This window comes from Suncus etruscus, chromosome 5 (assembly GCF_024139225.1).
Source record: "Suncus etruscus isolate mSunEtr1 chromosome 5, mSunEtr1.pri.cur, whole genome shotgun sequence".
NCBI lineage: Eukaryota > Metazoa > Chordata > Mammalia > Eulipotyphla > Soricidae > Suncus > Suncus etruscus.
Window position 1 is genome coordinate 128,390,299 of NC_064852.1, and position 18,551 is coordinate 128,408,849.

Below are 18,551 nucleotides of genomic sequence, written 5' to 3' on the forward strand. Positions count from 1 at the left end.
GAGTGCTCTGGGCCCTGCTTCACTCAACCCATAGACAGAAAAAGAATTTACTTGGGAAGTCATCAGGTCTCTAGGGCTGGAAACAGCCAACACCACCGAAATTAAATGTCACATCCCATTAGGAGAAACACATGTTCTGAGCTTTTCATCCACCTCCAGGATGGAGGCGAGGACAGAAAAATATATTCAGTGCACAGTGCAGTGCTGTTGCCCTGAGCAGTCTTGAATTCTCATCTCTCAGTCACTAGAGTGTCAGACCAAGCCAGAATCTTCTTTACATCAGGATAAGGACTCTGGAGGCGTTTCCTTAAACACAGAGGCACAACCTCCTTTAAGAGCCCCATTATACAAATCTGACTGGTTTCTCTTCTTAATTCACTTGTTTTCAAACCCTAAACTCCTCAACCTTGATAGTATTCTCTTGTTGTTTTATCCAGAAAGACAGACTTTTGGGTTCAAGGCAATCTATCTCTCTAGAAATTGTTTCACTCCATTCCTCTCTCCTTCCTACTTTCCAATTTGGGTTGCTGCGCCCTCTTCATTCCTTCCTTCTTCCAGATTCTTTGTCTAGCGTAGCTCATGCCTCTCTATTTACTGCATCACTTTTCTCAGTTCTTCCTTTCCTCCTTAAATATCTTCATTGACTTCCAAGCCTTGTTTCACAGTAATGTGGAACAGTCTTCTGTTCCACTATTATTAACCCAGTTTATAGTACAATTTGTGTGCAATTGATCATACAGAAATGTAGATTGTCTGGCACAAAATCAGAAAATAATATTATGCTGTTTATGAAATAGCAGTACCAGGGCTCAATAGGGCCAACCCAGATTTGAGCCTCAGTACCCCCACATAGTTCCCCAGTTCTGCCAAAGTGATTTTTGAACACAGTAGTGCCAGAAATAAGCTCTTAGTACTTTCAGTTGTGACCAAAAATAAAATACACTAGTCTCAAATTAACTCTGAATTCTTATTGTAGGGTCACCTTCCTTAGACTGAAACATGACTATTTTTGTGCTTTGGGATTCTTTCTTTGGTGTCACTTCATGACAAACTAATTAAATGGTATGACACAGTTTTGTTTAGGATCAATATATTTCAGATAAAGGAACTAGTCTGATTTTTTTCCAAGCTTAATGAGATGTCATTGGCATGTACCATTATGTGAGTTTAAGGTTCATAATGTATAGATTTGATACTTACATGCTACAAAATGGTTCCACCATAGCATTACTAAACATATTTATCACAACAAGCAATCATTATTTACTTTTTGTGGCAAGAGAATTTATTATATGATCTACTCTTTAGAAATTTTCAAATACGGTATGTTCCATATAGAATTACTAATCAATTTACTATAATTAAATCCCAGAACTTATATACTTAATACTGGAAATGCATTTTAACCCTTTACAACACTCAATCAGTTTTCCTATATTCCAGATCCTGGTCACCACCATTTTAATCCCTGATTCCGTAGCTTCAGCTTTTATCATATTACTGTCCAATTGTACTAAATATTCCTGTGTGGGCAGATAGATCACAATCTCAAAGAGCAATGTTTAAATTCAGAATAAGATGGAGCCCTAGATCATGAATATATTAACTGAAGGAACAAAAACACTTTCAGGAAAGACAAAATAAGCCTTACAAGGCATAACAGAAATGAAATAATATTCAGTATTTTAAATTAAGTTGGCTTAAAGAATTAAATAACAAATCCTATAATTAAATAACAAATCCTATATAAATAACAAAACCTTTTTAAATATTAAATATTTTAAATATTACATTTTAAATTTTACTCATAAGTATAATCAGCATAACAACTCTATTTCAGAACTTGATTTTCTTTAATAATCCTCCATCTGCTACTTTGTGTCAACTCCTGGAAGTGATAAGCTGGCAGTTCTCATCATATGTTGGTCGAGGCCTTAATTCAGAGCAGTTGAATATGCTGGCAGAGAAGCTTACAGGTGAGAATTGGTAGATGTGAAGTCCTTAGTATTTAGTGTTACTTAGGAATCAAAGTTCTAGTATTACTGTTAATGATATCTGCCAGTTTAATGAGTACCTTTATGCTGCCAGGCATATGGTTCAATTCTCTACTCTCTCTATTCTCATAAGAGTCCTTTAAGTCAGACATTATTTTACACATTTTATAGACAAGGATATTTTGGTTTAAAGATTTAGTAATTTGCTGTGTGGCTAGTATTTAACAATCCACGTTACAGGCCAAGCTTTAGGTCAAAAGCCCCTTTTTGCCTTTTTCAATGCTCCAGTCTCTAAAGTATTCTTTAATACTGAATCTAATGTGAAGGGGTCTAGATTTTGTTTGAATAACAACATGGTGACTATTGATATGATTGGGAAGCTAGTTTGTTTTCCAGTAAATTTTGTAGAAAATTAAAACCACTCAGGTAATATATTTAGTTCTGTGTGTGGCAACAATTTGAGTTCTGATTACTTCTAAAGATTGCATAAGCTATTGGAACTCCTTGTAGTGACTGTAATGTAATTGAAATTGTAATTGAAAGAATTTAGAAGATACTTATATTTTGAAAAGTCTAGAGTGGACACATTGGCACATTACCAATAGATTTATGGGTGTTTCTAAAGTAAAGTCTGCAGTGTATTTAAACACTAGTGAAATCAAGTTTAGAGTTGAATAAGTTTGACTTACAAGTAATGCTGGGTTGCAGCTTGTACCTATTGTCTCATCACCATGTATTAGAACAAATTAAATGTTAAATCGGTAAATGCTATAAATTTTACTTAGTGCTCAATTTAATTCACAAACCATAAATGTAAGCACTAATACTTTGTTAATGAGTTAAAAAAATATGCCTTATATTGTTGGTGGGAAAGATGCATTGGTAAAGAGGGGTGTTCTTTTTTTATAACTAAAACAAATAAAAACATGTTTGTAATCATGGTGCTTAAATAAAGATATTATAAAATATGTTATAGTTAGTATTTATATCTGTTCAGATCTTTACCATATGAATATAATTTCTTTTAAAATCAGAGACCCTCTGATAGTAAAGGGTGATAGTAAAGCTGGCGGGCATTTGCTTTGCACATGGCCAACCCAGGTCAACCAAAAGCATCCCAGTGATTCTACAGAGACAGGAGTAAGCCCTGAGAAAATCCAGATATGAACAAACAAGCAAAAAATAAACAAATGAATAAATAAGAGAACCCTTTTTAGACCTTTTGCTATTCTAAGTCAAAGTTATGAAACGGCTCTTTGCTGAAAAGATCTCTAGTTCATTCTTTTCATCATAGTATACAAGACTCTGCATCAAATTTACACAAAAAATTTTTATAAAGACTCAGCAACATTAGACACTTTGGATCCTCATAAGTCAATTTCACATGAACTAGATTTTGACCTAGTTCTTCTTGCTCCTGGAATGACTTTCTCTCTTTTGACCCTTTATATCTACTCTAGAGTTATATAGATAACACTGTATTGTTATCTTTAGTTCCTTCATTGAAATGAATGTTTTATCCAAGACCCAATTTCAGTCGCATATGCAGTATGATATAGACATGATTATGGCTCTGGACATGAATAACATAAATTCATAAAGAATTCCATCTATTTTTTTAAATAAAATGAACCAAAAACATGGTAACGGTATTCTTTACTTGATAATTTACTAGACTTACTACATCCCTACCATTAAGTATCTGTAGTTAGAAGGTGCTTAAGAAATACTTTAAAGAGGTGGGGGGGGATCTAAAATCGCCCCAAATTAAAGAATCTAAGTGTTTGTTGAAAATCTCATTCTTTTCTTTCCTTTTTAGTTCAGTCTAACTACAGTGATGGCCATCTTTCCTGGGCCAAGTTCTGCAAGGTATCAACAGGGAAGGGGAAATGTCATGTAGGATATATTTTTTTAAGTATTATCTTTTTTTACAAGCCTTCATATCATCTGAAATTTTTTTTTTTTTGGTTTTTCGGGCCACACCCGATTGATGCTCAGGGGTTATTCTTGGCTACACGCTCAGAAATTGCCCCTGGCTTGGGGAGACCATATGGGATGCCAGGGGATCGAACCGTGGTCCTTTCCTTGGCTAGCGCTTGCAAGGCAGACACCTTACCTCTAGCGCCACCTCGCCGGCCCCATCATCTGAAATTTTAAAGATTTCTTGAATTCAAACATTTTAGAAGATCTTTCAGTGTTGTCTCATTTAAAGAGATATTGCATTGAAAATAGAAACTTGAGGGATTATATCAACATTTCTATTAAAATGATAAATACCCAACATATTTACTTGTTTATTTCATTAGGAACACTTACCTGGTAAAACCTTTACCTTTTGGACATGGCTTGAAGCAATATTAGATCTAATTAAAAAACATATTCTTCCCCTTTGGATTGATGGGTGAGTTACTGGCTGTATTTTTCATATTCACTAGGTTCTTATATCTATGCTACTGTTTTCTGTTGCTTTTTTTGCGCATTCTACATTACGTTAAGTATGCCATGGGCAAGTGGGTGAAATCATCAGTTTTTTATATTTTTATTAATTATATTTAACTATATATTAATATATTAATTATATTTGATTTAATCTATCTAAGGACATTTCAGGTATTATTGACTTTTAATACTATTGACTTTTTTTTTTTTGGTCACACCCAGCAGCGCTGGGTTTACGCTGGCTCTATGCTCAGAAATCACTCCTGGCAGGCTCAGGGGACCATATGGGATGCCAGGATTCGAACCACCATCCTTCTGCATGCAAGGCAAACACCTTACCTCCATGCTATCGCTCCGGCTCCAATACAATTAACTTTTATCCTCCCAAAAATTTGTGTCATTACTTTGTGAATGAAATATAGTCACTCATAACTTTTAATCAAATATAATTTTATATTTTATTTTTAGGTATGTCATGGGTTTTGTTAGTAAGGAGAAAGAACGCCTCTTGCTAAAAGAAAAAATGCCTGGGACTTTTTTGTTACGATTCAGTGAAAGCCATCTTGGAGGAATAACTTTCACCTGGGTGGACCATTCTGAAAATGGTATCTGCTCTTGTCTGTCTATTTCATGTGAACTGTAAGGGTTTTGTTATCAGGATACTCACTTTCTCTTTGTGTATGTATGATAGTCTGTCTTCATGTATGTAGTGGTTCAGATGTTAGTTGTCAAGAGTTTTCTCATAACATAGGGCACCATTAATTTCTCAGCCTGTGCCCATTTGTATAGTAGTCCTGCCTGAAGAAAATAATTCATAATCATTCAATTCTTTAAAAACAGAAAGAAAATGGCTGCATTATTTTCTAACCAATAGCAAGGAAGTAATGAGGGCAGGAAGAATGCTTGCCAGAAATGAATATTATTCTACTTCCTCTTTTTCCAGGAGAAGTAAGATTCCACTCTGTAGAACCCTACAACAAAGCCCGGTTGTCTGCTCTGCCATTTGCTGATATCCTTCGAGATTACAAAGTGATTATGTCTGAAAACATTCCTGAAAACCCACTGAAATACCTATATCCTGACATTCCCAAAGACAAAGCCTTCGGTAAACACTACAGCTCTCAGCCTTGTGAAGGTTGGTGTTTCCCACTTAGCTATTTTCTTGGTGTTTTAAATAGTAAACTTAGTTTGGAGGAAAGTTAACTGAAGTTACTCTCCATGGTTAATTTTGATGGGTGTAAAAGTGGATTGCTGGGCCATGTGGAAGACAGGAGTGAGTTATTCTTAGAAGTGAAGAGGAATGTGGGTAGGACTTGAGAAGGGCCTCCTGACCAATCTTCTTGCCAAAGCAGTAAATGATCAGTATAGGGGCTGCACCTGGGGCATCTCTCTCAGCCCCATGGGTGCCACTTTATAAAGTGGACAGTTATTAGCTTCACTCTGATTAAAGAAGAGGAAAAATAGGGGGGAGGGGTGGGGGAAGAGTTGAAAACTTGGAAAGTTATGCAATTCTATTTTTTTTTTTTACAAAAGACATTTAGGATTTATAAGCTCTCTCCTCTTTTGCTTCCTTCCTTCTTTTTTTTTTGGTCTTTCTCTTTTTTGTTTAAGGGTCTTACCCATCAGAGATCCTGCATCACTCCCAGAAAAACTCAGCCAAGTGATTCAGGCCTGTTGTTTCCATACACTGACCAGGCAGTACAGTCCTTGGGAGTCACCAGGGTCATGCTTGGTGCTGCTAGAGCAGGGGTCTCAAACTCAATATACCTGGGGGCCGCAGGAGGCAAAGTCGGGTGAGGCAGGGCCGCATAAGGGATTTCGCTTACCGAATATTCGCAATAAAAAATCGCATTAGTAAGAAAAAATGGCAAAAAATCGCATTAAACATTTGCATACCCCGAACGGAAATGCTCGGGTTACGCGAATGTTAAATGCTATTTTTTCTTACTAATGCGATTTTTATTGCGATTATTCAGTAAGCGAATAATCGCAAATACTATGGTATTTGAAGGCCGGTCGCGGGCCACAAATTGTTGTAATGAAGGCCGCAAACGGCCCACAGGCCATGAGTTTGAGACCCCTGTGCTAGAGGGACCTTGCAGTTCTGTGAACTGAAACAAGTCTTTGAACATGCTAGGCATATATGCTCCCTGGACCTTATTTTTTTCCTTTTTTATTTATTTATTTTTGATATCAAGAACTGGAACCAAGGCTCACTGCATGCAAAAGCATTTACAGTTACATTAAACTACATCCTCAACTAGTAAGACATATTTTAATTATTTATTTGTGTTCCTTATTGTAGCCTCACAACTCAAAGACTATCTATCCTTCAGAGTGAGGTCTAGAGATCTAAGCAGCATCCCCTGCTTCTAGCCTCCTGTCCAACCTTGACGTGCTTATCTTTATGGATATAACCTGTGGGTCTAAAATATTACCAGGCCAAAAGAGGTGCTTGGTTAGCATTTCCTAAAGATGTAAAAGCAAATAAATAAAGTGAACTATCATTTAATGGAAGGTCATCATTCTCTTTACCTAATGAGAATTATATTCACCCATTGAAATCTTTATCTGTAGCAACTACATCCAAGGGGCACCATCTTGTGGGGATCATACATTATGGCTCTTGTGAGTAACTCAGTGGCTTGCTAGATCTTTTTTTATACTCCCTATGAAACAATTAAAAAGAATAAAAAGCCAAATGTATGACTTTTCAATGCCCCTGCACACAAACAAATAAAACAACCAATGTCAATACATTCCTTTAGAGATGAAAAACTACCATTGGTTCACATTGCAGTTGGAGTGGGAACAGGTTGCCAGAGAAATATAGAAAGCATTTTCAAGGTGAGTGGGGCTGTTACTGGGAGCTTAGAGCAGTGTTACTTTAACTGGCATAATCTCAGCTCTTCAAACATTTATATAATCAAAAGATCATGATAGGTATTCAATCAGTTTTTTTAATTTTTTTATTTAAACAACTTTACATACATGATTGTGTTTGGGTTTCAGTCATGTAAAGAACACCACCCATCACCAGTGCTACATTCCCATCACCAATGTCCCAAATCTCCCTCCTCCCCACCCGACCCCCGCCTGTACTCTAGACAGGCTTTCTATTTCCCTCGTACATTCTCATTATTAGGATAGTTCAAAATGTAGTTATTTCTCTAAACTAAACTCATCCTTGTTTGTGGTGAGCTTCATGAGGTGAGCTGTAACTTCCAGCTCTTTTCTCTTTTGTGTCTGAAAGTTATTATTGCAAGAATGTCTTTCATTTTTCTTAAAATCCATAGATGAGTGAGACTATTCTGCGTCTTTCTCCTTCTCTGACTTATTTCACTCAGCATAATAGATTCCATGTACATCCATGTATAGAAAAATTTAATGACTTCATCTCTCCTGACAGCTGCATAATATTCCATTGTGTATATGTACCACTGTTTCTGTAGACATTCATCTGTTGAAGGGTATCTTGGCTGTTTCCAGAGTCTTGCTATGGTAAATTGTGCTGCAATGAATATAGGTGTAAGGAAGGGATTTTTGTATTGTATTTTTGTGTTCCTAGGAGTGGTATAGCTGGGTCGTATGGGAGCTCGATTTCCAGTTTTTGGAGGAATCTCCTTATTGCTTTCCATAAAGGTTGAACTAGATGGCATTCCCACCAGCAGTGGATAAGAGTTCCTTTCTCTTCACATCCCCGCCAACACTGTTTGTTCTCATTCTTTGTGATGTGTGCCAATCTCTGGGGTGTGAGGTGGTATCTCATCGTTGCTTTGATTTGCATCTCCCTGATGATTAGTGATGTGGAGCATTTTTTCATGTGTCTTTTGGCCATTTGTATTTCTTCTTTGTCAAAGTGTCTGTCCATTTCTTCTCCCCATTTTTTGATGGGATTAGATGTTTTTTTTTTCTTGTAAATTTCTGTCAGTGCCTTGTATATTTTGGAGATTAGCCCCTTGTCTGATGGGTATTGGGTGAATAGTTTCTCCCACTCAGTGGGGGACTCTTGTATCCTGGGCGCTATTTCTTTTGAGGTGCAGTAGCTTCTCAGTTTAATATATCCCCATCTGTTAATCTCTGCTTTCACTTGCTTGGAGAGTGAAGTTTCCTCTTTGAAGATGCCTTTAGTCTCAATGTCCTGGAGTGTTTTTACCTACGTGTTGTTCTATATATCTTATGGTTTCGGGTCTGATATCGCGGTCTTTCATCCATTTGGATTTAACCTTTGTACATGATGTGAGCTGGGGGGTCTAAGTTCAATTTTTTGCAAGTGGCTATCCAGTTGTGCCAACACCACTTGTTGAAGAGGCTTTCTTTGCTCCATTTAGGATTTCTTGCTTCTTTATCAAAAATTAGGTGATTGTATGTCTGGGGAACATTCTCTGAGTATTCAAGCCTATTCCACTGATCTGAGGGCATGTCTTTATTCCAATACCATGCTGTTTTGATAACTATTGCTTTGTAGTACAGTTTAAAGTTGGGGAAAGTAATTCCTCCCATATTCTTTTTCCCAATGATTGCTTTAGCTATTCGAGGGTGTTTATTGTTCCAAATGAATTTCAAAAGTGCCTGATCCACTTTTTTGAAGAATGTCATGGGTATCTTTAGAGGGATTGCATTAAATCTGTACAATGCTTTGGGGAGTATTGCCATTTTAATGATGTTAATCCTGCTAATCCATGAGCAGGGTATGTGCTTCCATTTCCACGTGTCCTCTCTTATTTCTTGGAGCAGAGTTTTATAGTTTTCTTTGTATAGGTCCTTCACATTTTTAGTCAAGTTGATTCCAAGATATTTGAGTTTTTGTGGCACTATTGTGAATGGGGTTCTTTTCTTAATGTCCATTTCTTCCTTATTACTATTCGTGTCTAGAAAGGCCATTGATTTTTGTGTGTTAATTTTGTAGCCAGCCACCTTGCTATACGAATTTATTGTTTCTAGAAGCTTTTTCGTAGAGACTTTAGGGTTTTCTAGGTAGAGTATCATGTCATCTGCAAACAGTGAGAGCTTGACTTCTTCCTTTCCTACATGGATTCCCTTGATATCTTTTTTCTTGCCTAATCACTATAGCAAGTACTTCTAGTACTATGTTGAATAGGAGAGGTGAGAGAGGACAGCCTTGTCTTGTGCCAGAATTTAGAGGAAAGGCTTTCAGTTTTTCTCCATTGAGGACAATATTTGCCTCTGGCTTGTGATAGATGGCCTTAACTATGTTGAGAAAGGTTCCTTCCATTCCCATCTTGCTGAGAGTTTTGATCAAGAATGGGTATTGGAGGCCCGGAGAGATAGCACAGTGGTGTTTGCCTTGCAAGCAGCCAATCCAGGACCAAAGGTGGTTGGTTCGAATCTCAGTGTCCCATATGGTCCCCAGTGCCTGCCAGGAGTTATTTCTGAGCAGACAGCCAGGAGTAACCCCTGAGCAACGCCGGATGTGGCCTAAAAACCAAAAAAAAAAAAAAATGGGTATTGGACCTTATCAAATGCTTTCTCTGCGTCTATTAATATGATCATGTGATTTCTATTTTTCTTGTTGTTGATGTTGTGTATAATGTTGATAAATTTATGGATGTTAAACCAGCCTTGCATTCCTGGGATGAAACCTACTTGATCGTAGTGGATGATCTTCTTAATGAGGCATTGAATCCTATTTGCCAGGATTTTGTTGAGGATCTTTGCATCTGTATTCATCGGCGATATTGGTCTGTAATTTTCTTTTTTGGTAGCATCTCTGTCTCGTTTAGGTATCAAGGTGATGTTGGCTTCATAAAAGCTATTTGGAAGTGTTCCTGTTTTTTCAATTTCATGAGTCTTGCCAGGATTGGTAGAAGTTCCTCTTGAAAGGTTTGAAAGAATTCATTAGTAAGTCCATCTAGGCCTGGACTTTTGTTTTTGGGCAGACATTTAATTACTGTCTTAATTTCCTCAATAATGATGGGTGTGTTTAGATATGCTACATCCTCTTCATTCAACCATTGAAAATTATGAGTCCAAAAATTTATCCATTTCTTCCAGGTTTTCATTTTTAGTGGCATAGAGTTTCTCAAAGTATTTTCTGATTACCCTTTGGATCTCTACCATATCAGTAGTGATCTCTCCTTTTTCATTCCTAATACGAGTTATCAAGTCTCTCTCTCTCTCTCTCTCTCTCTCTCTCTCTCTCTCTCACTCTCTGTCTCTCTGTCTCTCTGTCTCTCTCTCTCTCTCTCTCTCTCTGTTAGTTTTACCAGTGGCCTATCAATCTTGTTTATTTTTTCAAAGAACCAACTTCTGCTTTTGTTGATCTTTTGGATTGTTTTCGGGTTTCCACTTCATTGATTTCTGCTCTCAGCTTTGTTATTTCCTTCTGTCTCCCTATTTTTGGGTCCTTTTGTTGAGTACTTTCTAATTCTATGAGCTGCATCATTAAGCTATTCAGGTATGCCCCATCTTCTTTCCTGATGTGTGCTTGCAAAGCTATAAATTTTTTTTTTTTGGTTTTTGGGCCACACCCGGCGTTGCTCAGGGGTTACTCCTGGCTGTCTGCTCAGAAATAGCTCCTGGCAGGCACGGGGGACCATATGGGACACCGGGATTCGAACCAACCACCTTTGGTCCTGGATCAGCTGCTTGCAAGGCAAACGCCGCTGTGCTATCTCTCCGGGCCCGCAAAGCTATAAATTTTCATCTCAGTACCACTTTTGCTGTGTCCCATAGGTTCTGATAGTTTGTGTCTCCATTGTCATTAGTTTCCAGGAATGTTTTGAGTTCCTCTTTGATTTCATCTTGGACACACTGGTTATTCAGTATTAGGTTGTTTAACTTCCAGGTATTAAAGTTTTTCTTCTGTGTCCCTTTGTAGTTCACATATAATTTCAGGGCCTTGTGGTCAGCGAAGGTAGCCTGCAAAATTTCTATCCTCTTGATATTATGAAGGTATGTTTTATGTGCTAGCATATGTTAGAGAAGAATGTGTATCCAGGCTTCTGGGTGTGGAGTGTCCTGTATATATCTACTAGGCCTCTTTCTTTCATTTCTCTTTTCAGGTCTAGTTGGGTTTCAGTCTGGTTGATCTGTCAAGTGTTTACAATGCCGTGTTGAGGTCTCCCACAATTATTGTGTTGTTATTGATATTATTTTTCAGATTTGTCAACAATTTTATTAAATATTTTGCTGGCCCCTCATTTGGTGCATATATGTTTAGGAGAGTGATTTCTTCCTGCTGTACATATCCCTTGATTAATACAAAATGTCCATCTTTGTCCCTTACAACTTTCCTAAGTATAAAGTTTGCATCATCTGATATTAGTATGGCCACTCCAACTTTTTTATGGGTGTTGTTTGCTTGGATGATTTTCCTCCAGCCTTTTATTTTGAATCTATGTTTGTTCTGACTATTCAGGTGCGTTTCTTGTAGGCAGCAGAAGGTTGGATTGAGTTTTTGATCCATTTAGCCACTCTGTGTCTTTTAACTGGTGCATTTAGTCTATTGACATTGAAAGAAAGAATTGTCCTGGGAGTTAGTGCATCTTTATATCGAAGTTTGATGTGTCTGTTGGTCAGTCTTGTCTTAAAGTAGGCCATTCAGTTTTTCTTTTAAGAATGGTTTTGAGTCTGTAAAGTTTCTGAGCTGTTGTTTGTCTGTGAAACCATGTATTGATTCTTCAAACCTGAAAGTGAGTTTTGCTGGGTGCAGTATTCTAGGCGCAGCATTTATTTCATTGAGTTTTGTCACTATGTCCCACCACTGCCTTCTGGCCTTGAGTGTTTCCGGTGACAGGTCTGCAGTAAATCTCAAGGATATTCCCTTGAATGTAATTTCTCTTTTCGATCTTGCTGCTTTCAGAATTCTGTCTCTATCTGTGGGATTCATCACTGTGACTAGGGTGTGTCTTGAGGTGTTTCTTCTGGGGTCTCTTTTAGTTGGTACTCTTTGGGCATGCAGGATTTGATCGCATGTATTCATTAGCTCTGGTAGTTCTCTTTAATGATGTTCTTGACTGTTGATTCTTCCTGAAGATTTTCTTCCTGGGTTTCTGGGACTCCAGTGATTCTTAAGTCATTTCTGTTGAACTTATCATAGACTTCTATTTTCATCTGTTCCCATTCTTTGAGTAATTTTTTTCATTGTTTGATCATTTGCTTTAAGGCCTTTTTTCAATTTCTTCTGCTGTATGGAATTGTTATTCATCTCATCTTCCAGTGTACTAATAATTCTATCCTCAGCTGCTGTTAACCCGTGGGAAAGCTCAACCATGTTTTTCTTCAATTCATCTACTGAGTTTTTCAGACCTGTTATTTGACCTGAAATTTCAGTTTGGAGTTTTCTGATTTCTATCTTCATATTCTCTTGATTCTTATTAGTGTTCTCTTCTGTACTTTCTTTGAGTTCTTTGAACATCTTCCATATTGCAACTCTAAACTCCTTATCTGAGAGACTGACTAGTTGGTTGGTCATGTTCAAGTCATCAGAGTTGCCATCGTCATTCTCTATGTCTGGCGCTAGCCTGCGTTGTTTCCCCATTGTCACACTTGTATTGTGGGTTTTTCTACGTGTTGTGGTTGTATTCATTGGCTAAATGATGTACACGGCCAGGAAGTGAAGAAGAGCAGCCGTGCTCCTCTGGCTCCACCCAGGGAAGGCTCCAGGGAAGGTGAGCCATTCGCAGATGAGCCACACACAGGATGAAATCAGGCCGAAAATGGAGCATAGCACAGAAGACAGGCAGATAGGGGTGCTGGCATCTGAGTTCCAGCAGTGTTCAGCTGCTTCCCCTTTCTGGGCTTGTAAAGTCAGCCATTTCTTACTCACTCGCTTGCCAGGTAGCTTCAGAATACAGTTTTTTGGGAGTTCGCCTCCCAGGGCTCTAAGGAGAGCTTCCAGGATTCAGAAAAGACAGAGAAGCACAGGACAGGGCTCCCTTCAGGTCCTCTGTTTCCTCAGAAGAAGCTCAGCAGGGCAGAGACTCCGCAGGTAGAGCAATCAGCACTCCACCTGGCAATCCCCACAGTCAGCCATTTTTTACTCACTCACTCGCTCGCTAGGTAGCTTCAGAATCGTATTCAATCAGTTTTAATAAAAAAGAATTGAGTTATAATAAATCCCCTAATACAGGAACAAGTCCTTATAAAAATTTAAATTGATCATAGAAAATAGATAATATGATCAGTTCCCAACTTTTCTAAGGCATTTTAGATCTTTTAATATGTAAAGCCAGATTAGGCCTGCCAAGGGATTTGTTCTCTCCTCTTGACCATTTTATGCTTATTTTCATTAAGCAAGAAGAAAATTTATTTTAATTCATTTATTCAACTAAAAATTTTATGAGTCACTGAACATTTAAATTATTTCTTCTTTTTGGCATTACTTTTCTAGACATATCTTTTTAATCTCATCAGTAGCAGTAATAACATTTCTCCCTGACATTGTGCTTTCTTTTCTAGTTTCAAGACCAACAGAAAGGGGAGATAAAGGTTATGTTCCTTCCGTCTTTATCCCCATCTCAACAATGTGAGTAATTTTAGTCGCATGCAAATAATACAGCATTTTTAAAAGCAGTTTAATGATTTGTTCCTATAACAATTAAAGGTAGACCAAAATGCATGCAACGGAATAGAAAGCATTTTAATGCTCAATGTCCGGTTTCCTTTCATACATAAGACTTATTCTTTAGGATTGTGGCTACCTGGAAAGATCAGTTTGCCCTTTAAATGCCACATATTCCATAATAAGCTGAATGAATGTTCTGATAGTTGATGAGGGTCTAGAATTTTCAAACTCACAAATAGATGAAGCCCTAGAATGAGCTTCTGACACAATATGTCCCCACAAGCAATTATCTTTCGATATATTTCATTGTTTACCTTATCTCTTTTCAAGCCGAAGTGATTCAACTGAGCCACATTCTCCATGTGATCTCTTGCCTATGTCTCCAAGTGTGTATGCAGTGCTGAGAGAAAACCTGAGTCCCACCACGATTGAAAATGCAGTATGTCCTCTGTCTTTTTTCATGCGGTATCAAGGGTGTTTCAAACAAAGCAAAGGTGGTGTGTGAATCAAAGGAACCAAAGTTCTGCTTGGGCAGTGAAAAATAGACATTTCTTAGAACCAATTCAACAAAGTGGGTGTCTGGCCAGCCCTATATGTAGCTAATGTGTACATAGAACATAGGTACTGAAAGCAGACACTGACTTCCTTAAATTTTTTTAAGTTTGCTTTAAGTTTGTTCCATTTATCAATGACTTTTTGTGCTACTTCCACCATTAAGCCACCACTTCACACTGCTTTAGCAAGCAGTACATATTAGTTAATACTTAGAAGCCTAGTTTAATCTTTCTTTTCCAGGTTTTCTTTATTATTACTTTTTCAGAAATCTCTTCAAGATAATAGCATTATAATAACCAGCAATAGCATGATACATTTTGGAGCACTGACTCCAAAATTTTAATTAATTTTTATTATAACAATCTATAATCTTTTTTTAATTTTTATTATGGTCAAAGTGAATTACAAATCTTTCACAGTAATATTTAAGGCACATAGTGATAATGAATGAGGGGCATTCCCACCACCAGTGCAACAAGTTATATTCTTAAACGCAAAATTATTTTGGATGCAATCTATCGTAAATTATTAAAGAGGGGCCCAGAGAGAAAGTATGGTGGGAAGGAATATTCTTTGCATGCTTCCAACCCAGGTTCTTTCCCTTGAAAATATTTGGTCTCTTGGGCCCGGAGAGATAGCACAGTGGCGTTTGCCTTGCAAGCAGCCGATCCAGGACCAAAGGTGGTTGGTTCGAATCCTGGTGTCCCATATGGTCCCCCGTGCCTGCCAGGAGCTATTTCTGAGCAGACAGCCAGGAGTCACCCCTGAGCACCTCCAGGTGTGGCCCAAAAAACAAAACAAAACAAAACAAAATAATAATAATAATAATAATAATAATAATAATAATAATAATAAAAATATTTGGTCCCTGGAACTCCTCCAAAAGTGATCTCTAAGTACAGATCCAGGAGTAAGTAAGCCCAGAGCACAACAGAATGTAACACTGAAATAAAAAAAAAAAGAGTTTAAAATAAAAATGAGCAAACACATAAGAATAATAGAAGGTACTCTGAATCCCTAGAGATTTAAATTGAAAGAATTGAAAGAAAGTAGTTTTTAGTCCTTATCTTGAAAATTTTCAGAAAAGGAAAATGTATGATCATCGTTGAAAGCTTATGCCGATGTTAATTGTCCTTAAGTTTAATAACTTTCCCTACGTTTTGCACTCAGTTCCTCATTTCATGGATAAGTAGAATAAATAGACCTTATAACTACTTAAAAGATTCTTTTGGACCTAGAGTGGTTAACTCCAATTCCTTTTGTAAGTGCTTAGTGATTAATTGGTAGAAAGATTGTGGAGTATTTACTAACAAGATAATGTATATATAAGAAATTGTGACTTACTTTTAAAATAGTTTACTCAAAGTTCATTCTCATTTTTTAATTTTAGATGAAGTCTCCATATTCTGATGAATAACAAGATAAACTCTTGACACTGAAAACAAAAAAGCAGCAAGCAAATAAATTAAAAGTGTGGTCTTTGCTAGCATTCACATCTTATTTCTCTAGTTTTGTTTATACTCATTTCCAGAAAATAGTTGAAGCCTAAAGCTCCCGAATCTCTGGCATAGCAACCCTCTCCTGAAGTACTGTAATTCTAAAATTAGAATTTAGGATTGTATTGTAAAAAAAAAAGTCTTCAGGTGAACTTGGAATATGAGATATTTTAATATCTAATTAATATAACAAAAGACTGTTTTTTATTCTGACTTGATTTCTCAGGTGTTAATTACAAATTTGGTTTTAGAAGGCTTAAATGTTAAAATTATAGAATAAGTCAGACATACCTACTTTACTCAAAATCCAACAGGAATACATGAGAGAAATATTAAATCAGACAATGCCCTGAATTTTGTCAGATAAGAGTCTTCACCATAGATTCAAGATTGAAATAATGATGACATACTACATAGCAGCAGCAATCTACAGGAAGACTTAGCAAGAGGGGAGGATTATGAAGTCTGTTGATTGTCATGTCAACTTGGCTCCAATTAGGGCTTCCTAGTTGCTGGTATCATATCCCCAAACATAGTTCTACTAGTGTCAGGGATCCAGAATTCTATCTGGTCCTAACATTGACCAATTGCAGTGAAAGCAGATGCTTGGCAACAAGTCTCATGAAATGAAGATAGGGAAAAGAATGTCAACTCTAGGTAGGCTGAGGTGAGTGGTATAAGCTCAGAATAGTGCCTTTCTTATCTCTAGAAAAAGTTGAACCAAGTAAGCCATTATGATTCTTTCCAGCTCTAAACATCTCTAATTACATGGCTCTAGGGATAATTTAAAAATGGAAACACTCTACTCTTTCAGATTTCTCTAGGGGAAAGATTTACAGGTGTTAATGCATGTTTATGAGCTCTGCACTGCACGTTTACTTTGATCCTTGCCTTACCCATATCAGGACTAGAGGCCTAATGAGGACAGTGCCTGGCACCTGAAAAGCTCTGTCTCTTAGGGGGGCTTATTAGGGGGGAAGCTGATCCAAGTAGGAAGTCAACCTATGCATGTATCTATCATGACCAGCTTTAGCCAAATCTCAAGGTTGATTTCCAAGGTGAATCCTAACTACAGAGCTAGAGATGTCTGGCCCTCCGATGGACTTTTCTCCAACTTCTTGCACCAGTTTCCTATTCTCCAGACAAATTCAGGAGGCAATATAATGAATCTAGATGAATCTCAGAAAAGCAAGCTCTGCACCTGATCCAAGCAAAATTTGGAAGTTGCAATCATTGAACCTATTCTGTGATATTATTCAATGCCATTAATAAAGTACTTATATTAGTATGTAACATAGTTTTTAATATTGTGATATCTGTATCAATGTTATTTTATTTCCTTTTAAATTTTAGCTATCTTTAAAATAAAAATTTAATTAAATCACTGCAAAAGAATTACCAAGTTGTTCATGATTGAGTTTTAGTCATAAAATGTCCAACACCCATCCCTTCACCAGTACACTTTTCCCACCACTAATATCCTCTTTCCCTCCTTCCCTTGCCTCTATGGCAAACATTTCTTTCTTTCTCTCTCTCTCTCTCTCTCTCTCTCTCTATATATATATATATATATATATATATATATATATATACATACATATATATATATATGTCTCTCTCAAACACGACATACTTTTCCTTTTTTCCCTTTTAGTTACTAGTGTGCAATATGGTCACTGAAAGCGTGTCATACCTATCACTTTACCTTCTCTTTAACACCCAGTTCTTGTCCAGAGTTATCATTTCCTACTATTATTATTTTATTCAACTAAAATCTTTATTCTTTGAAAAAGCTCATATGTGTCTCAGCCTACTACAGGGATCTGCAATGCTTATACAATAAGCTAAGAATTCCAGCTCTGGATGAATACCATGATTTTTAATTGCCACGTTGTTTAACTGAATCTTAGTCTTGAACTTAGACCTCCTTCTCATCAGTTTTTGCCCAGAAATGGTTTATTATCCTCCAAAATGTGTGCAATCGAGAATCCTGAACTGCTTTCAGTTTCTTTGTTGTCCTGTCTTTGCTCTTATGTCCTTTTTTAGCAGTCTCTTCAACACTATTTATCTGTCCTCAAATTGATGATATCCATGTACCTTTCACACATTTGAGAGTCATCACACACACAAAAACAGACACATATATACCCCATACCTATCTGGCTCAGGTCACATAGCACCTCCTTTCTAGACTTCTCAGTACAGTGTTTATCACCTTTGTTGTCAAGGCATATGGCATTTCATTTTATTCATTTATTTCTTCATTTGTTTGCTTTAAGCAAGCTCAGCATGTTGAAGAACTAAGAAAGCTTTATTCATTGTTGACTCTAGAATTTACACAGGATAGCCCTTATATTTGCTAATGATTTAGCATTTGAACACATAAAAGACCAATACTTTTCTTTCCTTTACACTATGGTAAAGACTCAATCGGATTACTAAACTCTAAAATTATGGAACAATCTTATACTTCAAGCCTATTACACACACTTTTGCACAAGTAGTATGAAACTTCCTCTCTTTCACCTCTCCCTTGAC

At 37.0% G+C, this 18,551-nt stretch overlaps 1 protein-coding gene across 1 annotated transcript in view; it reads left to right on the forward strand.

Annotated features, from left to right (window-relative positions):
- Window positions 1–15,934, forward strand: part of STAT4 (signal transducer and activator of transcription 4) — a 147,074-nt gene extending 131,140 nt beyond the window's left edge. The window contains exons 16-23 of the mRNA XM_049773207.1: window positions 1,841–1,976; window positions 3,814–3,863; window positions 4,301–4,395; window positions 4,902–5,038; window positions 5,377–5,568; window positions 13,857–13,923; window positions 14,293–14,401; window positions 15,908–15,934. Of these exons, the coding sequence (XP_049629164.1) occupies window positions 1,841–1,976; window positions 3,814–3,863; window positions 4,301–4,395; window positions 4,902–5,038; window positions 5,377–5,568; window positions 13,857–13,923; window positions 14,293–14,401; window positions 15,908–15,934 (813 nt within the window). The remainder of the gene's footprint in view (window positions 1–1,840; window positions 1,977–3,813; window positions 3,864–4,300; window positions 4,396–4,901; window positions 5,039–5,376; window positions 5,569–13,856; window positions 13,924–14,292; window positions 14,402–15,907) is intronic.
- Window positions 15,935–18,551: the final 2,617 nt, after the last annotated feature.